The 26,330-nt window shown below is 39.3% G+C and overlaps 1 protein-coding gene across 1 annotated transcript; it reads left to right on the top strand.

The window, feature by feature from the left end:
• Positions 1–6,501: 6,501 nt before the first annotated feature.
• NAA11 (N-alpha-acetyltransferase 11, NatA catalytic subunit) lies at positions 6,502–17,601 on the top strand. Its single transcript, XM_007518505.2, has 2 exons — positions 6,502–7,336; positions 14,931–17,601. Exon 1 carries the CDS (start codon positions 6,626–6,628, stop codon positions 7,322–7,324), a length of 699 nt encoding a protein of 232 aa, XP_007518567.1. The 5' UTR covers positions 6,502–6,625; the 3' UTR covers positions 7,325–7,336; positions 14,931–17,601.
• The last annotated feature ends 8,729 nt before the right edge of the window (positions 17,602–26,330 follow it).

Genomic DNA, 26,330 nt, shown 5'->3' with positions numbered 1-26,330 from the left:
TACCAACAAAACAACCTAGAAAGAACCCAATTTTCTACAGGTGTCAAATAAACAAGTACATTATTTCCTTACAGTTATACACATACTGAAGCACAATAGCATCAAATAAAAAATACTAGTGGCTGGATCTCAGAGATGGTTTAAGAAAAAATACAAATGAAAGAAACAACACAATGCATAACATAATGAATAAAACAAGAAGCTTTGATGTGTCATTTAAGGGCATATAAATTATTAATGATTAACATAAATGACTGAGATAACCTATTGGAGGTTTGGTGGGTGATAGAAGGAGAGAAAAATATAACAGTAATTTCAAACATCCTGGTAATAGCCTTTTGGGGGGTAGAGTGTTGAGCACATAAGTATTTATTATTGTTCAATTCTGCACAAATGTTCTAAACATCCTTTTATATGAAAGACATATTTAACCACTAAGAGTATATAAAAGAGTACCCCAACTCTAGAAAGTTAACCTCTTGTCTTCCTAGATTAGAAATTAAGTAATAAGTTCATTAAGTGGAAAAAAATAATGTATTGCTCTCCTAGTGCATTTAAATATAGCAACAGCAGTCACAGCCACGATAGTAGTCATCTCTTCACCCTAATTATTGATGGCAGTTGAGGCAGATTAGCAAAGTGACCCAGGAGAATAGTGACCCAAGTGTCAACATTCTTCTCTGTGCTGTATGCTTTGCATGTTCAATCTGTGCTACACTGAGGAAATGAAGACAAGAGAAAATCCAAGCAATAGTAACGTTGAGTGAGAAAGAGGCAGAAAATCAGTGCAGAAAAAAATTAAACATGTTTCACATTTTTTAGATTGATTAGAACATAATTCAAAAACTTGTAATTAATGGGCAAAATGATTATGGCCAAATTATTTACCCAGTTGAAACACACAACTGTGTTCATAATATTCAATTATTGGTCTTATAACTGTGAATCAGGACCCCTACATCTATAAGGATCCAGAGAAACTCCATCAGATCTCAATTTATGAATCTTTATAATGAAATATTGAAAAACAAGTCAGTTCTTAATTTATACACAAATTTTCTAAATTGAGTTTTACTTCTCCAAAGATAAAGGTAGTGTGACATTTGATTACCTCTATGCCTAAAACAAGTTATTTAACCTAGATCTTTGTCAGCCACATACAATTGAGACTAGATATACTCATATTTACTTCATGTATAACAAAGCAATGCTAAATCAGATTTTACAAAGATTCACTCGCAAAACTATCTAACAAGGATTTTCATGTGTCCCTAAACTTTCAGACACTTTATCATATTCTACTTTGTAAATTAATTCTACCCCAGAAATACACAAATAGGTGTAGATAACAGTTGTACTGAATATATGTTATTGTTGTGTCTTGGAAATGCAAGTATTTACTGAAGAGAATTATCACGAAAACAGTGAAAAAGGAAACAGAAAATTCTGCAATTTTTAGCACATAAAATATAATACTCAGGGCCAGGCAGTGGCACACCTGATAGAGTGCACAAGGGCCTGGGTTCAAACTCCCAACCTCCACTTGCAGAGAGAAGACTTCTCGAACAGTAAAACAGTGTTACAGCTTGCTTTTTTTCTCCCTCCCTTCCTTCCTTCCTTCCTTCCTTCCTCCCTCCCTCCCTTCCTTCCTTCCTTCCTTCCTTCCTTCCTTCCTTACTCTGTATCCCTTCCTTCCATCTCTCTTTCTATCCAACATATAAATAAATAAAAATAAAATATTTTTAATGTCATTGTTGTTTGTTGTTTAATTATAAGTGGTTTTCATTTAGTGAATCCAAGTTAATTTTTACTTCCATTAGCCCACTCCAGATATTATCCCTGTAGAATGATTTCCATGGAATTATAGAACTAGAAAAGATCTAAGATAATACATGGTCCAATGCAGCAATAAACTGTATTTGGCATAAATATTAAAATTTCATCTCAAAGGAACACACTTGAAAAACAAAGCTAAATTTTCTCCCTGAGTTTGAGAAAGAATTCATTTGGTGAATTCTGGCTAACAAGAACAATAACAATAATAAAGAGGCTGAGGGAGTGACTCAGCAGATAAAGTACTTTTCCTCACTATGCCTCAGATCCTAGGTTAGAACTCCAGCACTAAATGAGAACACTGTTGACAACCCAAATAGTGGAGGGGGGCTTCAGTGTCTCTTCCTCTCTGTCTCATTCTCTCTAAAAAATAAACAAATAAAAAAATTAGATGATGCAGCATTGCAATATTGCTCAAAGTTCTGGATTCATTCTCTACCACCCCAAGGAGCACCAGGTGAATCAACACATGCTGAAGTGATAGTGTAATCTCCATATCATATGGAGATTATAAGCAATGTTTACAAATGCTGGCAAACAGATGAATATCAGGAAATCAAAAGCAGTTTATACAGGAGTTTGGCAGCCTAAGTTCTCTCTATAATAGTAGGACTGATTTCCTAAAGTAATTTTATATCAAGAGCATTTGGTTGCATGCAATATTCCAAAGGGATTATGGGAAAAACAGTGGAACTTTAAAGATGGATGGTTTATAACAATGGAACAAATTAAAAAAATTAATTGAGAAAATATGAGCTACATTATTTTTCTCCCTAGTGTTCCTTCAAAAGGTAGTGACTATTGTTGCCTTTCCTTTTTATTATTCTATTACTAATTTACTAAAATCTACTTATATCAAAGTTACAATAAAAATATATGTTATCTTATGTATTTTCTATTTCCTTATTTTTGTTCTTTAACAATAACCAATATTTTTGTCCTTAACAAGTATGTCTGTCTGTTATAGTATTAAGGTGATGTGTTCATTAGAAATACATACATTTGATGATGATAATAACCTTTTGCATGAAGCTCTCATGTACATAAACTGATTTCCATCTTCTAGAGGAGAAAACTCTAAAAAGTTTAGTCTGCCCAAGATCACATTTAAATACAGTTGTTGCTCATTTATCTCGATTAGTGAGTTCCAGACTCTACCGAGATAGGTGAATTTCCTCGAAGTCATATTCTTTGTTTATAAATTGAATATTTTTGTAGTTACAGCATAGAAAACCTGTTTAAAACCTTCTAAATACGGTTTTTAACATTATTAGAGCCCTTGAGACATAAAGTAACACCCCTCTCTATCTTTGCTTCCCTGTTGAAAGAGACAGTAGCTGTTCCACAAATATTTTTTTTAACTGTAAGGATGGAGTGAATGGTAGACTCATTCAAGTCATAATGGTGGGAAATCACCATGATTTTCTTGGCCTCTTTGATCATATCCAAGAGTTTCACTTTCTCCTAGGTGGTAAGCATCTTCCTGTGGTGCATAGTTTCATTGTCAGAAGGCTCAGAAGCAGCAGCACATTTATGAGCCATTGTGGGGTTTAGATAAAGGAGGTTCTCAGAAATCGCAAACACTTACAAAAGCAAAGATGCTTCTGATGAATAGTGAGTGATGTAGAAGCATATATGCGAGAAACATGCTCTGATTGGCTTGGTTTCACCACACCTGATTTCAAACACACACAATGAGTGTGTGTTTGAAGCATTGAAGCATTTGAGGGGTGCTCAAATACATAGGCCTACAGTCCATACACAGTCATTTTAATTTTAATTGTAGTACAGAGTTGTATAATTAACTCAGATAGCCAAGCACATGCTGTATCATTTTTACTGTTTCAATCAACTTTTTAATGAATGTATTTTTTTAAAAAAAAAACTGCTACAGAGTGAAGCCAAGAGTTGAAAAGTGAAGTGGCAAGGGATGGCTGTAATTGATTAAATCAAGATGGAGGCAGAATTGTTTTTCATAATGCCAAATACTAGTTCTTAATGCTACCTCTTCTCTTAAGATACATAAATTAGTCAGCATATGGAAGCACGGGAGAAGTGAGCAATGTTTCAGAGATGGTGGAACAATTCTGTGGTTTGTTGGTTTTCTCTCTTTCTCTCTCTTGTCTTTCTCTCTCTGGTGGGAGGGTCCCAGAAAGGATGACTGCACACATTACCATTTTGAAGGATCAGGTTTCCAGGCCATGGTCCCCACCTGCAGGGAGTATACTTCACAAGCAGTGAACTAGGAGGTGTGGCAATGGAGTGGCAGCAGTGGCTTTTCACTGTCCCCAGCCAACTTGGAAAAGCAATGTAAATCACCTGAAAAGTCAACAAACAAAAAATGACCATGATTTCTTCAGAAACTCACCAAGCCACAAGTGAGTACAGACATGTGTGGCCTGTGGACAGAAAAAAGAATAAGGGAAAGATTCCTAGGACTAAAAGGCTGGACTCAGGGATGTTTGGCACCAAACTGGGAGAGTGGCAGCTGAGGCACACCACTTCTGGGTCTGAGTCAAAGAAACAGCTGTTTAAAAAAACAAAAAACCACTAAGCCACAGGTGAGTAAAGACACAGTGGCTAGTGGATGGAAAGTGTGTAAGGGAACCATTCCCAGGACTAAAAACCAGTGATCAGGGATGGCAGGCACCAAATTGGAAGGCTAGAGGCTGAACTGCATCACTCTGGGTCCTAGTTTAAGCAACAAAAAACTTTTTCAAAAAATATCATGTAAAAACTCAACAATTTACAATTGTGACTTCTTGAGTTTCCAATGCTACTGCCCCACAGAGGCTGGAACATCGTCAGAAAGACTATATTGATATCAGAAAAACTGACTGGGCTAGTTACTCAGGATACCATCTCACCTTCCTGATCAAGATATATAAAAATGGAAACAAAATCTAAGACACTTTACCTCCTGCTGGCACAACAAAAGAACATTAAATACTGAAACAGAAATACACAGATCAATGACAGAAAACCCAAATAATCAGACATAGAACTAGAAATGACAGAAATAGAGTTCAGAAACTCATTATAAAATGACTTCAAGAAACTAAAATTAAGATTCAAGGACTCAGTGATCATTTTACCAAAGAATTACAAAGTACAGCTAAAGAAAAAAAAGAAGAAAAAAAAAAACCCTTCAAACAGAACTGCAGGGCCTAAAGGTCACATTGAATGCAGTCCAGATTGAGGTAAAAGACCTCAGAAGTAGACTTAATCAGTTGGAAGAGAGAATATCAGCATTAGAAGACACAGCCACGTTTTAGAGAGGAAAGGTTTAGAAAAAATGAAGCATTTCTCTAGAAATGGCAGACTCTATCAGAAAGACAAACATCAGAGTTATTGGGGTTCATGAAGGAAAGGTAAGGGAGAGAGTAGAGAAGATATTCAAAGGAATTTTATTCTTATTGTATTTTTAATTTTTTATTATTATATTTATTTGAGACAGTAAGAAATTGAAAGTGTATGGGAGATAGGGAAAGAGACAGACACCTGAAACACTGCTTGACTACTTGAAAAGCTTTATCACTGTAGTTGGGGACTGGGGCTCTAACTTAGATCCTTATGCACTGTAACATGTGTGTTCATAGTTATGTGCACCACCGCACCAGCCCCTCAATAGAATTTTAACAGGAAAATTTCCATACCTGACCTTCTCCCAGACTAGATTAGGGGAAGAGACTGATGCAAACCAAAAAGACAAATAATTGAATAACTGGGTGATGAATCTAGATTCATAGGGAAATGTGCCAAAAATCGCTATGTAAAAACACCCCAACAAAAGTGCTGGGGTTCCCTTCACAGAATGGGGTCAATGTTACTTTTTTTTTAATATTTTATTTTTTTATTCCCTTTTGTTGCTCTTGTTGTTTTATTGTTGTAGTTATTATTGTTGTTGTCGTTGTTGGATAGGACAGAGAGAAATGGAGAGAGGAGGGGAAGACAGAGAGGGGAAGAGAAAGATAGACACCTGCAGACCTGCTTCACCGCCTGTGAAGCAACGCCCCTGCAGGTGGGGAGCCGGGGTTCGAACTGGGATCCTTATGCCGGTCCTTGTGCTTTGCACCACCTGCGCTTAACCCGCTGTGCTACAGCCCGACTCCCGTGCGCCAATGTTTCTTATCTGTTTCATTTCCCTCCCCTCTCTCTGACCTGTAGATTTGGACTCTGCACAGGACCACTAAAAAAATGGGATATATATATATATTGATAGTTTTAATAATCAGCTCCTACCAGTGACTTGGGAGAACTACTGCAATTTCTAATAGGATGGCACACAGAACTCTGGTGGTGTGAACTGCATAGAATTATACCCCTATTATCTTACAATTTTTGTATCAATATGAAATCACTAATTAAAAACAATTCTGGTTTTGACCTCAATTCTGGTTGTGTGGGTTTAATTTGGTAAAAAATAAACCATACATCTATAAAGTGTACCCAAAATAAAAAGAAACAAAAATTGACGTCAACGGGGTCAAAGTCCAAAAGTCCATGAGTTCATAATGTAGCCGCTACCCAATGCTCTGCGTCTCCTCACGCATGCGCACAGAGGCTGCTCCCTCATTGGCTGGGTCTAGGTGGCGCAGTTCCAGGTGCAGTTTAGCTCCTTTCGGGCCCTGCCTGCGGCTCCTCCCACCTTCCCGCCAACCGCCTCCATGCAGGCGCGGTGTCAGGGCTGCTGCGGTCAAGCCTCCCAAGTCAACAGTGTTCCCTGCTCGGGACAGTCATCTCTTCTTCTGTTCCCCTCCCAGCCCGGCTCCAACTGTTCCCTGCCACCATTATGAATATCCGCAATGCCCGACCAGACGACCTGATGAACATGCAACACTGCAACCTCCTCTGCCTTCCTGAGAACTACCAGATGAAATACTATTTCTACCATGGCCTCTCCTGGCCTCAGCTCTCTTATGTCGCCGAGGACGAGGACGGGAAGATCGTGGGCTACGTCCTGGCGAAAATGGAGGAGGACACAGATGATGTCCCCCATGGACACATCACGTCCCTGGCGGTGAAGCGCTCGCACCGGCGCCTCGGCCTGGCCCAGAAGCTGATGGACCAGGCCTCCCGGGCCATGATCGAGAACTTCAGCGCCAGGTACGTGTCCCTGCACGTCAGGAAGAGTAACCGGGCCGCCTTGCACCTCTATTCCAACACCCTCAACTTTCAGGTGAGTGAGGTGGAGCCCAAATACTATGCAGACGGAGAAGACGCCTATGCCATGAAGCGGGACCTCGCACACATGGCAGAGCAGCTGAGGCGGCGGCGACGGCTGCTGGAGCCCAGGGAGAGGCGAGGCGAGCGGGTACCGGGGCCCAGGGAGACGCGGGACATGCAGGGCAACTCGCTTTCCGCTTGTGCGGTGACCTGCCAGAAGACCCCCGCCCCCCACGACAGTGGTGGTGACAGCAAGGAACCCGGCGAGGACACGGAGAGCACCGACATCCACAATGGCTCAGAAGACTCCGCTTCCACCTCCTAGAATCTGTCTCAGGTATTCTGTCTTCCTTGACCCAGGTCCTTCATCCCAGAAACCCCTACCCCAGACCTTGGGCCTCTCCCATCCCAGTCCATCCCACTCTATCCAAGTCCATCCCACTCTATGCCAGTCCATCCCACTCTATCCCAGTCCATCCCACTCTATCCAAGTCCATCCCACTCTATGCCAGTCCATCCCACTCTATCCCAGTCCATCCCACTCTATCCAAGTCCATCCCACTCTATCCAAGTCCATCCCACTCTATGCCAGTCCATCCCACTCTATCCCAGTCCATCCCACTCTATCCCAGTCCATCCCAGTCCATACCACTCTATCCAAGTCCATCCCACTCCATCCCACTCCATCCCAGTCCATCCCACTCCATCCCAGTCCATCTCACTCCATCCCAGCCCATCCCACTCTATCCAAGTCCATCCCACTGTATCCCAGTCCATCCCACTCTATCCCAGTCCATCTCACTCCATCCCAGTCCATCCCATTCTATCCAAGTCCATCCCACTCTATCCCAGTCCATCCCACTCTATCCAAGTCCATCCCACTCTATCCAAGTTCATTCCACTCTATCCCAGTCCATCCCACTCCATCCCAGTCCATCCCACTCCATCCCAGTCCATCTCACTCCATCCCAGTCCATCCCATTCTATCCAAGTCCATCCCACTCTATCCCAGTCCATCCCACTCTATCCAAGTCCATCCCACTCTATCCAAGTTCATTCCACTCTATCCAAGTCCATCCCACTCTATCCCAGTCCATCCCACTCTATCCAAGTCCATCCCAGTCCATCCCACTCTATCCAAGTCCATCCCAGTCCATCCCACTCTATCCCAGTACATTCCACTCTATCCCAGTCCATCCCACTCTATCCCAGTCCATCCCACTCTATCCCAGTCCATCCCACTCTATCCCAGTCCATCCCACTCTATCCCAGTCCATCCCACTCCATTCCAGTCGATCTCACTCTATTCAAGTCGATCCCACTCTATCCAAGTCCATCCCACTCCATCCTAGTCCATCTCACTCCATCCCAGTCCATCCCACTCTATCCCAGTCCATCCCACTCTATCTCAGTCCATCACAGTCCATTCCACTCTATCCCAGTCCATCTCACTCTATTCAAGTCGATCCCACTCTATCCAACTCCATCCCACTCCATCCCAGTCCATCCCACTCTATCCAAGTCCATCCCACTCTATCCCAGTCCATCCCACTCCATTCCAGTCGATCTCACTCTATTCAAGTCGATCCCACTCTATCCAAGTCCATCCCACTCCATCCTAGTCCATCTCACTCCATCCCAGTCCATCCCACTCTATCCCAGTCCATCCCACTCTATCCCAGTCCATCCCAGTCCATTCCACTCTATCCCAGTCCATCCCACTCCATCCCAGACCATCCCACTCTATCCAAGTCCATCCCACTCTATCCAACTCCATCCCACTCCATCCCAGTCCATCCCACTCTATCCAAGTCCATCCCACTCTATCCAAGTCCATTCCACTCTATCCCAGTCCATCCCACTCTATCCAAGTCCATCCCAGTCCATCCCACTCTATCCCAGTCCATCGCACTCCATTCCACTCTATCCTAGTCCATCCCACTCTATCCCAGTCCATCCCACTCTATCCCAGTCCATCCCACTCTATCCCAGTCCATCCCACTCTATCCCAGTCCATCCCACTCTATCCCAGTCCATCCCACTCTATCCAAGTCCATCCCACTCTATCCAAGTCCATCCCACTCTATCTCAGTCCATCCCACTCCATCCTAGTCCATCTCACTCCATCCCAGTCCATCCCACTCTATCCAAGTCCATCCCACTCTATCCAAGTCCATCCCACTCTATCCCAGTCCATCCCACTCTATCCCAGTCCATCCCACTCCATTCCAGTCCATCTCACTCTATTCAAGTCGATCCCACTCTATCCAAGTCCATCCCAGTCCATCCCACTCCATCCTAGTCCATCTCACTCCATCCAGTCCATCCCACTCTATCCCAGTCCATCCCACTCTATCCAAGTCCATCCCACTCTATCCCAGTCCATCCCACTCTATCTAAGTCCATCCCACTCTATCCAAGTCCATCCCACTCTATCCAAGTCCATCCCACTCTATCCCAGTCCATCCCACTCTTTCCCAGTCCGTCCCACTGTATCCCAGTCCATCCCAGTCCATCCCACTCTATTCAAGTCCATCCCACTCAATCCCAGTCCATCCCAGTCCATCCCAATCATTCCCACTCTATCCAAGTCCATCCCAGTCCATCCCACTCTATCCAAGTCCATCCCACTCTATCCCACTCCATCCCAGTCCATCCCACTCCATCCCAGTCCATCCCACTCTATCCAAGTCCATTCCACTCCATACCAGTCTAAATTCAATAAAATAAACCAGCATTTGCCCTACCATTTTGGTATGAGTTATATGTCAAATGTAATTGATAAAAGGCATTTCCTTTTGAGGGAATTATGACTAATAAGTGCTGAAATGATAAGTCAATAATTTTGTATGGCCTGTGAAAAATGTTATAAATATCCAAAGAAGGATGTGTTTAAATTTTAACATGATCCAGTCAGCAATTTCAGAATGAGGAAATTCCATAAAACAAACTACCTCTATTTTTCCAAATCATTTTTAAAAGGAAAAAATAATTTCTCTTGTTAAAATATATATTTGGGGGAGGGGAGGCTGAAATTTAACTCACTGGGTAAATGGCCTGATTTTCCTAGGCACACAGCCCAGGTTCAAGTCCCAATACCACATGAGAATGTCAGTGCACTGGGAGAAGCTCAGATGCTGTTGTGTCTTCTCTGTGTGTCTCTTTCTCTGTCTGAATGCAAAAGTGAACCAGGATTTGTGAGAGTGCACATGTGGAGGTCCAAGGACAATAAAAATGTATATATTACTGTAATTGAACTTTATTTCAAGCTGAAGAATGGGTTTCTTGTACTAAGCAGCACTCTATTGTCATGTCTCTATATTTGCTGAGACATCACTGGCCCCACTTGATCTTTGCCCTCACTATTTACTTCCGGGCCCTTCATACCCATGATCTTCCTCAAGTCGTGCTCAAAAGAAATACTAAATTTTAGCTAGATACTAATGTGTGTGCTTGCGTGTGTGTGTGTGTGTGTGTGTGTGTGTGTGTATTAAACTCCACATTCAAGGTCCTCAAGTTCTTCTAAATTCTATTATTGAGTCCCAGATCAAAAACCCTTTACTGGCGCTAAGCACAATGACCCGCATAAGGATCCTGGTTCAAGCCCTGGCTCCTCACCTGTAGGGGTGTCGCTTCACAAGCGGTGAAACAGGTCTGCAGGTGTCTATCTTTCTCTCCCTCTCTCTGTCTTCCCCCTCCCCTCTCCATTTCTCTCTGTCCTATCCAACAACAATGACAACAATAATAATAACTACAATAAAACAACAAGGGCAACAAAAGGGAATAAATAAATAAAAATGAATATTAAAAAAAAAACTTTACATATCTTAAGCCTGCAAATACAGGAAGTTAATGCACATAGGAGGTCCACACAGGTTTTTAGAGTCAGCCCCAAGTCATAGAAATATTCAATTATGGAGAGCCAGTTGGTGGTGCACCCAGTTGAGTGCACATGGTGCTATGTGCAAAGACCCAGGTTTGAGTCCCCACTCCCTAACCTCCACCCCCAGGGAGTATGCTTCATAAGTGGTGAAGCCGGTCTGCAGGTCTCTCCCCTCCTCCTGTCATTGTCTCTCTGTCCTATCAAATATAATTGGTAGGTAGGTAGGTAGATAGGAAGGAAGGAAGGATGGAAGGAAATGAAATGGCAACCAAGAGCAGTGGATTCCTCATGCAGGCACAAAGTTCCCCGTGATAACCCAGGTGGCAGTAAAATAGAAAGGAAGGAAGGAAGAAGGAAGGTTGGTTCAATTACATCTAATTGTGTGGGAAGAGGTTAGGAAATATATTTAATATTGTGAGGGTTGTTGCTCTAGAGATAGTAAATGGAGACCAGGGATGCAAACCCAAGGCCTCTCCATGCCACGGGTTCAGAGACAAGCCCTGTGTGTTGAATAACCCAGTACCTCACACACAATTAAATGCTCTGTAAGTTTGGGTTCTGTAATCGTAATGATTCAGGTTCTTTTCCTCTCCACAGTAATCAAATGATGGAAGAGCATGTATGAGCAGCAACAGTTTGCAGTCTTGGAAGGGAGATGCATCTTAATGATTAAAATAGCTTTCACTGACAAGCTGAATGTCAAAGCACTCAGCTGAATCAGTGCTCATCAACAGCAAAATTTCTAGGGAGCCATAGCAATGAAGACAGGTCAGTTCAAAACATGCTAGTTAAGGCAGGAATGCCATCAAACTGATGCTCATCTCCTGACAGGAAATATGTGCTTGATGATTAATAACAAAAAAGAAAAAAATGTGAAATCTTAGAAATTTCCAATGAGCTGACAATATTGAGTTAACCAAGGTTACTTCAGTCGTTCTCCCTTTCTGGTTTATTCTTTCTGTCGCTAAGCTGTCATCCTAACAAAAAGTTGTTAAATGTTCACATGAACATTCACTGAAATAGACTGTTCTTAATTTTACGAGACAACTAATTATAACTGGAATGATATAATGAAATATGGAAGAAAGTTAAAGACTGACAGGTCTGGTAAATTCCTAGTATAACCTTACCCCAGATATGCCAGAAACCATAGATTTCAAATGCAGTTGCACTCTGTGAGGGTAGAGAGGGGGTTGGGGTGAGAGAAGATACTATTTGGAAAGACTATTCAGACAGGGTTATAAATAATTCAGTATTGCACCAAAGTAAAAGACTCTGGGGTGGGGGAGAGAGTTCAGGTTCTGGAACATGGTGGCAGAGGAGGACCTACTGGGGGTTGAATTATTATGTGGAAAACAGAAATGTTACACATGTACAAACTACAGCATTTTACTGTTGACTGCAAACCATTAATTCCCCCAGTAAAGAAAAATAAAGAAATAAAAATAACTCAGTGTCACTTTTCAATTGGTGTATAATGTAGATCAAGTATGGCTGATGTACCGACTTTAAGGCAAGTAACTGATAAAAGCAGAGGCTTTTCCTAAATTGTATACTCTTATGTTCTCCAATATATAAAATATAATGTCCTTTCTGGTGGGTAGGTAAGGAAGGGAGGCTATTAAAAATCCTGTGAATAGATGATGGCTGAAAGAGCAAGAATACAAATCTTAAAAAAAAAAAAAAATCTTCAATGCTATTTCTATAGACAGTACATGATGTGTTCTTTTTTAAAAAAAATAAAACCATAGAATTCTTTGTGTGCTATAAATCCATGTTAACAATATTATTTCTCAGGCTTCTACTGCTCACTTTTAAGAAATCTTCATAAGGCAGAAATTTAAACTTAATTATAACCTAATAAAATAAGCGTTAAGTTACAGGGACATGAGCAATTGTACCTGTGTGTTAACAACTACACTGTAAATCATTAACCACCCAATAAATAATAAAAAATAAAATAAGGGAGTCAGGTAGTAATGCAGTGGGTTAATTGCACATGGCACAAAGCGCAAGGACCAGTGTAAGGTTCCTGGTTTGAGCCCCCGGCTCCCCACCTGCAGGGGAGTCGCTTCACAGGCAGTGAAGCAGGTCTGCAGGTGTCTATCTTTCTCTCCCCCTCTCTGTCTTCCCCTCCTCTCTCCATTTCTCTCTGTCCTATCTAACAATGATGATATCAATAACAACAACAATAACTACAACAATATAAAACAACAAGGGCAACAAAAGGGAAAATAAATATTTAAAAATATAAAATATTTTAATTTAAAAAGTAATTTTTTGGGAAAGTATATACCTTTAAATAGCATACTATTCTGAGACATTTATTAGAATGTAATGATATATACTTAATTTTATTTTATTGAGAAATTGAGAGTGAAGGAGGAGATAGAGAAGAACAAAGAGCAATGCTGCTTCACCTCTTGTGAAGTTTACCCCCCCACACATGTGTACACACACACACACACACACACACACACTTTAGGTAGAGACCAGAGCTGTTTTAAACACTGGTCCTTGTGCATGGTGACATGCACTTTACCAGGTGTGCCGTCACCAGGCCCACTGCAAATATCTGCCATGCACAGTACTCAGGTTCAAGCCCAAGTACCCGTGACAGTGTTGGTGCTGTGGAGTCTTCCTTCACTCTTACTCTCTCTTTCTGTCTGAGAAAATTGGCCCAAAGCTTTGAAACCTGAGTGAAGACAAATAAGATGCTTTACTATATATGCCTCTGCCTGTCCTGCAACTTGATTTCCTATTCTTAATCAGAAAGCTGCATTTTCTGTATGATTGTGTTCCAAAAAATGTTTAAACTGCCTTGTGCATGGAGTTAACCTTTACCATACACTGTGAGCACTTAATAGAACATAAATGGTAAAGATAATGCATCTTTGCAGTTGTAAAACACTGTCCTTTTGTTTGCCATTATTCAGGAATGGGTTGCAATACTCATGTTAGTTTTCTTTAGCATGTTTATTCCATTCACACATCACACAAACTTTTCCTCCTTAGTATATAGGGTACATGTCCCATTTATCTTTGTTTCTTAACTCCTGGCATATTATTTGCTGTAGGTATTCAATCAATATTCATCTAATGAATAAAGGAAATCAAGAATCCTCATAATTTGCACAGTAATTTTTTTAAATTTTTTTTATATTTATTTTATTTATTCCCTTTTGTTGCCCTTGTTGTTTTATTGTTGTAGTTATTATTGTTGTTGTCGTTGAATAGGACAGAGAGAAATGGAGAGAGGAGGGGAAGACAGAGAGGAGGAGAGAAAGACAGACACCTGCAGACTTGCTTCACCGCCTGTGAAGCGACTCCTCTACAGGTGGGGAGCCAGGGTTCGAACCGGGATCCTTATGCCAGTCCTTGTGCTTTGCGCCACTTGCGCTTAACCCGCTGCGCTACAGCCCGACTCCCTTTGCACAGTAATTTTCAAAGGACAGGAAAGAAAAAAATGTCCATGGGTGCTAATTCCAATTGCCTGATGTAGTTAGGGCACTTTTATGTTCTGAATAATTAGGTATTATGGCTATTTTGACTTTATTTCCGGTTTTCATAGAAAGAAAATGTATCAAATTGCATCTAGCACATCAAAAGCTAAAATAGCCTTATTTTTTTTTTTTTTTAGAATTGAAATACATTTTTTCTGAGTGAAATTCGGCTTGGTAAAATTTAAAAATGGCAAGCAAAAAAGTCTTGGTTTCTTGAAGTTTGAAATATATCATTGGGGGTTGATCTTAGTCTTTCAGTGTTCTTCCTCTCCCTTTATTCTGACAAGAAATGGCTTGTACGTGTCGGGCAAAGTCCACGTGTCTCTATTTCAAGGAAAGGAGAAAACTCCAGATACATGTTTGGATCTTCATACCATCATCTGACTTCTTAGTGGCGTCCATGGAGATAAAACAACTCCACACTGGCTACTAGTACCCTGTGGATCTGTTGCTAACATCTGCCACAGTTTAAAGCAGTATGTTTTCTTGAAGAGTGGTTATTCTCAACTTACTTGCTTATTGGCTCTCTTTTCCTTTCTCAACAGCATTGCAGGTCCTTGTGTCTCAGCCACTTCTGCCCTCTGAGTCCTGGCTTAACTTGTCTGCCATGCAATATCTCCTCTGAGGTTGTTGCACAGTGACACCAATGTCTTCTTGCTCAACTTTTATCAAAAACTTACAACAAAAAAACCCTGCTGTGATCATGAGTGAATACCTGGACCACTACACAAAGAGTCGAAGAAATACGAAGCTTGCCATCACAGAATTTCCTCTGGCCTACTTTCACCATGCTAACACTCTTCTGTTTGTAGTAAACCTAGCAAGGTTGTCTCTCCATAGAATGCTGAACAGGAATTGGTATATTCCTGAAGCTTCTCTGCTTTCAGTTGTAGTCATTTTTACCTAGGTTTTCATCGTTGATAAGAGGGTAGTCAGGACCACAAAGTCAGACCTCGTCCCCTATCCCCCTTAGTTTTCTGTAGAAGTGCTCTGTTTCCTCTTCCTTTTCCTGGGATTTCTTTCCCCTCCCCGGTGGAAGAAAGTGTTGAATAAGGGCTTCTACTGTATAGTCAGAACTTAGAGAAAAGCACAACCAGAAACTAAGTTGTAATTTTTTTAACTATCTCAGTTTGGTTTTTGGTAATGACATAATTTGTCATTCACCTGAGCACCTATAATGTTTATGTACAATCATAGGCCTCTTAATAATTTAATCCTCTCAATGATGACAGGAGGTAGGTATTATCCCTGCTCTAAAAATGAGAAAGCTGAAGCTCAAATAAGTAACTATCTAGAATCTAAATTTAAATTTCAGGATATTTGAGTTCCAAAATGAAAGTTTATTTTGTTGTACTTTATTTACAACAGTGTGAAAACTTTAGCCCCAAAGGACACTCTTCTGTTTAAAAATACTGTGTTGGCATAATGCATGGCAGCTGTGTGTCATTTGTAAAATATTTATATAACCCATCATTATAATACTATTGTACTTTTTTTCTCTACAGTTAAAAAATAGGTAAAGGTAAAATGCATTGAACTCTACAGTAGAAGTTACCAGATAAATCCAGACTTATCATTACTGAATGTTGTTTCTTTAGTCACTGAATGTGAATTGCCATGGTAGATAACATTCCTCATGTTGAAACGCTTAACTAGTCTATATGAATGTAAGTCAAAGCTCTGACATTACCTATCCCATGACAAGAGAGAAATCTGTTCTCGGTAATCCTAATCAGCCCTGCTAAGCACTTCTTACAAATCTATCCCAATGCACTCTAAGAATGCCTACCTAATAGTAATGACTGCCTGAGGCAGATAAGACTTTTACTCACACAGTAAGGATTTTCCATTTCCTGTGCCAGTATAAGCCTCTCATCTTTCCTCCCCCCCTTTTAATGTTCTCTCTCAACTCTAAAACTGTTTTATTCCTTCCCCTCAAGCATGTGTTTATCTCCTTATTTTTAAACATTACAGCTTTCTAACATCTGTCTCTAGGGCAACATAATCTTACTGATGAAATATTCCATGTTTTCCTTGAGCCCTTGTCAATATGTCTTCATGTTAACAGCTTAGCAGATGGAGAAACAGAAGGAGTAGCCTCAGCTTACCTGAATGATTTCTCTCTAGCACCGTTACATTACTATCCCTGGTTACTTGATAATAGGAATTGAAGTCATTGGGAAATAAGAAAAGATAACTTACATTCAGTGTTATTTACTAAAACAGTTTGCTGTTTTGTTATATTCATTTTCCCCAGTTTCATATCAAAGAAATGCAGGTGTAGCAGCCTACCTTGTTTGAAATATTCTATTTAGATAATGATAATAAAATTAACACCATTACTAATATTGCTTTGGGCATAAATTAGGATATTCCTAAGTACTTTCAAGGTGCTCGCAGCAATGTCACAGAAGCAGTAGCTTTTCTGTAATACTGAATTTGTGTGGACTTATGTAACTGCGTTGTTCCTGCATAGGACAAACTTTTTTTTTTTTTCTGAATGGTCTGTGTTGTACTTAAGCACACTTGTACAGATGCTGAAACAAGGCTCTATAACAGGGATATAGGGTAGCTAATCATGGCCCCTACTCCCTCCTTTACACAAACTACTGGGTAGAGTCAAGTCTGTCATAAAATGATTAGGAGATACTAATCGTCACAATGCAAAGCTTTCTTGACTGAAAGAAAACAATTAAATTTGTGAATGAAACTTATGAGTTCCCTAGTTGGAACCTGTGTATTCTTTCCTTAGAGGTAGAACAAGGGGTAAAAAATATGATCATTTAAAATAAAAACAATATATGTATATATGAGAGAAATGCAGAGAAGTGCTGGAAATTAATACAACCCTTTGGAAATTGGGAAAGGATCAGGACTGTGAAATAGTGAAATTTTATCTTTACATATAGATGAGTCATCTGGGGAGATCATGTTAAAGACTAGAGTTTGTTTCAGAGAGTCTGGGGTATAGTCTGAGTATATGCATTTATAATCTAGGAACCATACTGCCTGGTAAGGATCTTAAAGCTCATCTCCAACCCAGGGACTGCAGTTTAAACAGCAGTGACAAGCCTTGAGGTCCATTTCAGTAAGAACCTAAATTCAGAACCCCCTCTTCAATACATGAACAAACTTTGTCTTTGGAATTGTGGCACATAAAGCCTACAGCTTAATGATTTCAATAAAAATTCCAGCTATATTTCATCCAAATGTATACCAAATCAGTATCCTATACTTTCAACAAACGCTGCCATTTGAAAAATCACCGAGGAGTACAAGTCTTTTAGTTCTTCATAAAGGTAAATCAAAAGGCAGTCTTTTTACAGTGATACTCTCAAGATTTAATCTGTCAAAAACAACTAATAAACAAAGCAGGTATAACAATTGTCTTAATTATAAGATATATGGTCAGGCTTGAGGTAGCATATGAGAACCCTGTACTTTTAGGCTCATTTTTCTGTAAACCTAACATTTTTCTAAAACCATTCTAGCAATTAAATAAAAGTTATATACAAACCCATAGAATTTTACATGACTGTGATCATTTGATATATGTGTATGATTGTACATGTCTTTTGCATAATGTGATTGTACCATATGTGTTATTATATAGGACATTATTTTTGTTGTAACTTTTCCCAATCTGATCACATCAGCATAACACATTCCCCTCTCCACAGCACAGTTGAACATAGTTTTATCCTGTTTTTATCTCTAGGCTCCAGTTAAACAATGGCTACAAGTTGGTGATAGTGTTATATAGTACAAGATTGAAAAGGGACAAATCATACTACGAAGTTTCTTAATTTCTTCCCAATTTACAATAACAAGAAAAACCTCAAATATTAGAATGTCCAGTCAATCAAATATATGGATAATCTACTCATGTCCTCAGCTCCTTAGATCCTATCATCATCTGGTTGGCCTGAGAACTTTTATTAATAGCACCCAGACTAAGACCAGTGAAACAGATCAAGTGACTTATCAAGATCTTGTTTTATATGTTTTCCTAGACATGAGTGCTTCTTTGAAATCTTAAAAGACACAGATCATTTCTTTGAGGCACGGGTTGCTTTAATACCATGTCTCCTTATATGGACCTAGGAATGACATTTTGTACAGTTTGGGAGTAGGGGAGCACTTGTATTATAAGTCATGCATACATTTCTTTCCTAACCAAAATTAAAATAGATCTCACACTTTGGGAGAGGAGTCATCACCTCAACTGCAATATTATAGAAGCTTACCTAGAGATAATAGTCCATAGCAAGTTGAGCCATTTCATAAGAGGCGACTCAATACAGTGAGAAATCAGAGTTCAAAGGCTGAAGTTTCAGTTCCAGTTTGTTTTATCACCACCTGGATATTATCTGGCTTATATATTTTCTCATAAAATGGAAAGGGTTGGGAGTCGGGCTGTAGCGCAGCGGGTTAAGCGCATGTGGCACAAAGCACAAGGACCGGCATAAGGATCCCGGTTCAAACCCAGGCTTCCCATCTGCAGGGGAGTTGCTTCACAGGCGGTGAAGCAGGTCTGCAGGTGTCTATCTTTCTCTCCTCCTCTCTGTCTTCCCCTCCTCTCTCCATTTCTCTCTGTCCTATCCAACAATGACAACAACAATAATAACTACAACAATAAAACAAGGGAAACAAAAGGGAATAAATTTTTTAAAAAGTGTAAAAAAAAAGTGGAAAGGGTTCTTCTGGAACTGGGAAGATAGTACAGCAGTAGTGCTCCCAGGATTTGCATGTGTAAGGTCCCTGGTTGTATGCACATGTTATGCACAAGGATCAGAGTTCAAGCTACCAGACCCCACATGAAGTGGGAAGTTTCAGGAATGGTGAAGCATTGCTACAGACAGCTCTTTTACTTGTTCCCTCTCTATTTCTCCTTCCTCAATTCCTCTCTTTCCTATCAAATTGAAAAAAAAAAGTGAATAAAGGGAAAAAATGGCCACTGGGTGTGGTGGATTTGTCATGTGGGTATCAAGCGCCAGTAATAACCCAGGTGGCAATTAATAAAGAGTCCATCTGAATTCAGAATGAGAAAAACCGTTTAGTAGAGATAATGTATAATAATGGAGGACATCAACTATTAGTCAAATATTGTTTATGTAATTCTCAGTTCCTTAATCTGTGCAATAAGGAGCACAGACCACTTTATTACTAGTTGGAATTTTATTTCTACAATGAAACAAAGTATCAGAGTAGTTGGGCACTAGAATAAAAAAAGAAGGCTGTTTGTATTTAAAATTTTTGTACACTACTACAGTTTTGATTAGAAAGCATTTGTGCCAGTTTTGCTAAAACTGACTTTCACAAGACCTAAGTATAATAGGGCTCCACATCCAATGTAAAGCCTCTAGAATTATAATGTAATTCATAGCATATCCCTGCTAATTCAAAGTCATAAATTATAAACCTTTCCCAGGGTGTGGTATGTACTGTCTTACATCATACCAAGCTGAGCTAAACCAAAAGCTTACATGGTTTTTCATTTTTTTCACCCTGAATTCTTTCCTCCATCACACCCTATATTTTATTACTCCTACTTATTTTAAAATAAAACACCCTATTTTAATTTTAGTCCAATAGTAAAATACTTCTTTCTATGGTTTCCAATCTGAAAGTTAAGTAATACTATCCTAGAATTTCTCTGCACAAAAGAGGAAAATAAGAGAGAATAAAAATGTACATTCATCACATCTCTTAGTCAAGCTGTGCTTCTACAAATATAATGACAAAAATCATCTAAAGTAGAATGCATGAATATTAGTGAAGACCCAGTTTTCACTTTGAGAATATAGCTAAAACAAAATTTGAAATAGCTTAAAAATATGTGTTTACATGTTTTTGAAAAGGGAAAATGGCTAAAGTTTCCATAATTTGCACAAAGTCTTTTTATCTATTAAAAGATGGAAAATAATCTCCAAGAAGTCATCTAGACCAGCATTACTAATTAGCTTCATAGTTAACAGCCCAAGGCATAGACAGAGATCATTAAGACTGGGGTAGGGGTGCAGTCGTGTGTGTGTGTGGGGGGGGATTTTATGGTTTACCAGTAATTACTGTAGGTAAGAACTGAGATTCTGAGAAGATAAAAGTTACTCTGGATGACTGTGCTTCTCTTTCATATCCCTTCTCTCCACCCTAAATAAATAGGAAAATGACACTGCCATAAATTTCAAACCAGGGTGGACTGGAAATAATTCAATTAATGGAATGTTGATGCTCAAGAGACCAATTAATGCCTTTTCAAGCCTAGACTATACAACTATAAGAACCACTAAAAAAATAGTAATCACACATTAGTTGATTGTTGGAGAATTGAAACTCAATCATGAGATCATAAGGATTTTGGGGAGCTTTTTCCCCCAGATTTTAATCCTATCTCAATAAAGGTAAATACATAAGGATTATAAATAAACAAATCTGAAGTAATATAGATTGGGGGGGACTTCAAGAGGGTCAGGAGATAATGAAGATTATACCTCAATATTGGGATTATGATGTTAGTTCTTTATTTCAATAAAAGTGGATAGAGATCTTTCATATCAGGGACAGGGCTTAGCTGTAAGGACAAAGTAATCTTCAGGGAATTATGCATACAGGCTTGACATCATTTTTATTGGATGGCTGATGAACTGGAAAACTCTGGGATAGCCAGGCTTTAATTTGTAATCTTAATTTTCATATAAATCGGTACATTTCAGGGGGAGGGAGCAGGGGACATGAGGGACTTTGATGCTTGCTATCCTGTGGTGATAAGGCAGCACTGAAGCACAAGCTGCAGTATTAACTCATCCGGTATCTGATTCTGTCTTTTCCTCTATCCATCTGTCTTCCATCTTTATATCTATCATATAAAGAAATTTACAGCCTGCAAATACCAGAGAAGCTAATGTTAGTACAGTCCTGCCTCCACCTTCTCTTGGAATGAGCTACAGTAATCTACTTATCATAGACATGCACACTATAATGTGTAATAATTTAGCCTTTAGTCAGGAAAATAACTGCAATTGTTTTTCAAGTATGCATTAATAAGATTCCCCTCTTCTACCTTTATAAAGACTCAATTGCTTGAAAGCACAATAGTTTTTATTTATAAACCAATAATCTTGGTGTTTCCATATATACTTGCATATTAGAATTACATGGGGTAAAATTTCAAATTAGATCATTGTGATTCATTTGGGCATATGGAATCTTGGTCAGTACATTTCAATATATTGGCAATATTGAATGCAGATATTTTTCACATAATAAATTATCTCCTTTTTAAAATTTTTTTATATTTATTCCGAATACATTTCAATATATTGGCAATGTAGAATGCAGATGTTTCTCACATCATAAATTAGCTTATTTTTTTCAATTTTTTTATATTTATTCCCTTTTGTTGCCCCTGTTTTACTGTTGTAGTTATTATTATTGTTATTGATGTCATCATTGTTAGAATGGACAGAGAGAAATGGAGAGAGGAAGGGAAGACAGAGAGGGGAAGAGAAAGATAGACACCTGCAGACCTGCTTCACCGCTTGTGAAGCGATTCCCCTGCAGGTGGGGAGGTGAGGAATCTTTATGCAGGTCTTTGCACTTCACACCATGTGCGCTTAACCTACTGCACTACTGCCCAATTCCCCACAAATTAACTTCTACTGCTTGGATTATTTTAGAAATACAGACTTACATATACTGTTGAATGAACTAGCCGTTTACATCAAAAGTAAAGTTGAATACTCATACAAAATTATTCTAATTGAAGCATATTTGACTGAACTGGATCATAGAAAACAAATAATACAAAGGCAATATGATTTATTCAAAGGCAGATATTTTATTTCTGCCTTCCAAGTAATTCTTCTCTTGCTTTTCTCTTCAATTAAAATTTTTCTATGGTTCTTAATTTCCCTGCTCTTCTAATTCTTTGGATAAAATATAGTATGTCTTGACATTGACCTTTTTCAGTCTGCTTCTATATGAAGAAAATGTAGGTTGCAATTTTACTGCAAATCCTAATCAAATAATCCATTAATCTATCAACTTTGTCTAGTACTCTGCAGTACTGTGGCATACTCTATATAGCATTTTTGTGTAGTTATAAAGTTTCTTGAATCATTGTTTTCTCAGAAACTTTAATTGACATTGATTTTCCATAGTTGGTTTTGAGTACTGAAACAGAAAAGTCGGAGACTGCACTGTATTTTGAGTTCTCTTCTTTTTTAGTCATCTGTAATTGATCCTCGGTCTTGCTAATTCTGTCTTCAGCCTCATTTATTCTATTCTCTCTCCCCTCTACTGTTTTCTGGAGTTCATCTATTTTGTTACCCTGTTCTGATACTGTTTTAGCTTGCTCAAGTAGTTGTGTTCTTAGCTCAGTTATTTCAGCTTTCAGCTCTCTAATAACCTTGAGATAATTAGTAGTTTTTTTCCAGAGTCTCATTTGTTGTTTCTGCATTTCTGATGCCAATTCTTTCAAACTCCTTACTCACTCCTGTGATTATTTCCTTAACTTGTGTTTGGATATTGACCTCATTATTTTTTGCTTCAATCTTTGGGGGGATTTTAGCTGGACTCTTGTCCTGGTTCATTTCTCTGATATTTCTTCTTGTTGGTTTAACCATTTCATGTAGTATGTTAGGAGATCCCTTTCTCAGTACTTTTTAAATTACTGATCACTCTTGCCTGGATTGACTTGTGTCTAAGTAAGGTAATTAAAGGGTTCACAGTTGTGGAAATTGACAGTTGTTTCAATAGTATTTTAATCCCTGATTTGGACCTCAGTGGCTTAAAAGCCTCTTTTGTTCTTTTTCTTCCCTGTAGGCTATGGGAGCCTGAGGGCTTTTAAACTATAACTAGGCTTCTTAGTTTACCTCTTTCTTCGTTTTCTCTAACTCATCCTCTGTCTGACTAATTCTGTTTTCTGCTTCTGTTAGTCTGCTTTCCCTTACCTCAGCTTCTTTCTTCATTACAGCTATTTCAGCTTTCAGCTCTCTAATTGCCTCAAGATAATCAGTATTTTTCTGGGGGGTCTCAACTGTTGTTTCCCTAATACTGCCATTCCTTTCCTCCAATGTTGTTTTCATTTCTGTGATTAATAAGTTTATTATTGCTTGCATACTTTTCTTATCTATGGTTACTTCTGGCTGATTTGTAGTTTCTTCTGGGCTCTTGTCTTCATTCATTGGAGTAGCAGTTTTATTTGTTTTTGATCTACCCATTTTTTTGATTTATGTGTTTCTTTTTTTTTATGCTCTGTTGTTCCTCAGTTGTTGGATCGTTCCCAGTTAGCCAAACAATTTCTCCAGTCCGTGAAAAAATAGTAACCAAATCCCAGTGAAGAAAGAGAAAAGAAAGAAAGGATAACAAGAATAGACAGTTATGCAAATCTACTATCCACTGTATATTCTAGGGGTAACAAGAGGGGAAAGGGAACTAGAGCAGAGATACACACATAGAGAGTCCACTCTGAGTCAGATTTCTTCCCCAAAATAATTCACAAATTCAGAAAGGCAAAGAAGAAGGAAGAAGTGTATGACAAGATTTAAAAAGAGAGAGAGAGAGAGAGAGACAAGAGATAGAACAGGGAAAAGATAAGAAAAAGAGCTGTAATTAAAGAGCAGTGAAAGGAAATTCCCAAATGTGTATCAGTGAATTCAAAAAAGCACACTGTTTGGTGGTGTGGGGGCTTGGGGCTGTGACTTTGGAAGCTGTAGGATTAAGGAAGAAAGGATGATAAGAATGAGAAAAAGAAAAATAAAAAAAAAGAAAGAGAGAGAGAAAAAAGAAAAAGATAAGAAAAAGAACAGTCATAAAAGGGCAGTGAAAGGAAAGGGTTTTTTTAATGTATTTATTTTTAATTATTTAATTAGCTATGCGGGGTGAGGTGGGGGGGGTTGGCTACTTAGAAAGAAAAAAGGCCAGAGGTTTCAGAAGGGTATAGACTTAGAATTAATGATACTCCCTGGTGGGGCAGGAATTTGGTAAAGAAAGAGGCTCCTAGCCGGGGATCCTGCTAGGAGCTGGTCCCCAGGGATTGGTTATGGGGGGAGGGGGTGGGGAAGGAGGTATGCTTGAAAATTAAAAGGAAGAAAAAAAATTTTTTCCCCTTTTTTCCCTACTCTAATTCTTAACCCAAATTAAGTTATAGTCACCTCTTTGGTGTGACCGCTAGGACCCCTTATTTGCTGGCCTGCTAAAGGCAGAATATCCTACTGTTTCCAGGAGATGTGGTCAGAGCTCAGCCACTAGCAGCTTCTCAGTCCACCATCTTCCGGGAAACCCTCTGGTTTCTTAGTTTAATGCTTTGCTCCTGACTAAGAGATAAAGCAGGATGTGGCAGAGATAACCCAGTGGTTATGCAAAGATCTCCTGAGTTTCCTGGTTAGTTCTCTGTCCCTTGGTGTCAACACAGGGCCACCCTGTCGCTGCTCCAGATTCTGAGGGCAGTAGCAATGGAGACTCACAGTGAGTCTCAGGGGAGTCCTCTGCTCCCTTCAGCCACCCTCTTGTTGTTGAAACAGACTGGAAGTCTCCACTGGTAAACTGCCAGACTGTTACCAGCCACTTAATCTCTCCCTAAGCGCCTTTCTGTCCACCAGCCACAGGTGTTTGCACTCACCGGTGATTTGGTGTGTTCCTGAAGTCATTCTAGTCTTGTCTTACTGCAGTCCCAGGAGGTCTCCTTTGTTATTCCTAGTTGACCTGGGAGAGGAGAGAAACACAGCTGCTGCTGCTCCACAGCCTCACCTCCAGAAGTCGATTGCATTGTATTTCTACTCCTTAGATCTCTTGATCTTTCTATGTAGATGCAACACACGTACACACCATTAAAACTAGGGTGGCTTTTGCTATTGATCATCAGTAGTTTCTTTTTACCTTAGATATGACATAGATGTCCCAATTTTTTGTTGTTTTCAGTAAGTTATACTGAAATATATTTGAAATACCTGTTTGGTTAAACTCTCTTTGGTCATGACACTGATTTATCTGTCTCCATACAAATCAGTTTCCTTGGTCACAGTTTAGGCTCAAGAAGGAGGTGGGTATGTTTGGGGAGGCATCATGCCTGAGCTCTTATATCTTTACTATATCCTTTTTCACTTATGAATGCCTCATTACGACTCTATGCTAATTTTATCTCCCCCATAATACATTTTTCTTCATGAGTATTCTGTTCCTGCTGTTTCTCTCTTTTTTTTTCCCTTACAGTAGATTTGTTTAGCATCTACACTATTTGCTGTTTTTACTATCACTCATTTTTCAAAGAACTTACCTCCCCATGAACCATTTCAGAAGGTTTTGATGGAAGTATGTTGCAGGCTACTGCTGCTACTTCTGACAGAGTTGCTGCATGAGTGAGTTATTTTAGCTTTTACATCTTCCCTATCAAATAAACTGCAGTACTGTTAGTATAAAGTATCTCTCATCTTTCTTACAAGGGATAACTTTATGAAGATAATGACTTTTTGTGTGATTTCTCATTCAACCAAAAAAATATTTGAAGATACTCCCTTCTTACATTTTGATAAATATTATACATATATAAACATATATGTATATATAATTAACACTTTTAAAAAATATATTATCTTTATTTTATTTATTGGATAGAGACATAAATCTAGAGGGAAGGGGGTGATAGGGAGAGACAGAGAGACACCTGCAACATTGCTTCACCACTCACAGTGCTTTCTTCTTGCAGGTGGGGACTGGGGGCTCAAACCTGGGTCCTTGCACATTGTCACATGTGCACTCAACCATTCAACCAGGTGCACCATCACCCAGTCCCAGATAATTATCATTTCCTATTTGGAGTAGTATACTTGAAAAATCTGTACTGGGTTTTATCTGAGCTCTGTCACTATGTAAGGCCTCCCATTATGCTCACCTGTCCCCATTGGCTTTAACTACCTTTGGTGGTTCTTTCACCCTACTCTGTAGTT

The sequence above is a fragment of the Erinaceus europaeus genome, chromosome 3 (genome assembly GCF_950295315.1).
Source record: "Erinaceus europaeus chromosome 3, mEriEur2.1, whole genome shotgun sequence".
NCBI classification, from domain to species: domain Eukaryota; kingdom Metazoa; phylum Chordata; class Mammalia; order Eulipotyphla; family Erinaceidae; genus Erinaceus; species Erinaceus europaeus.
This window is presented reverse-complemented; position numbering and strand designations above follow the sequence as displayed.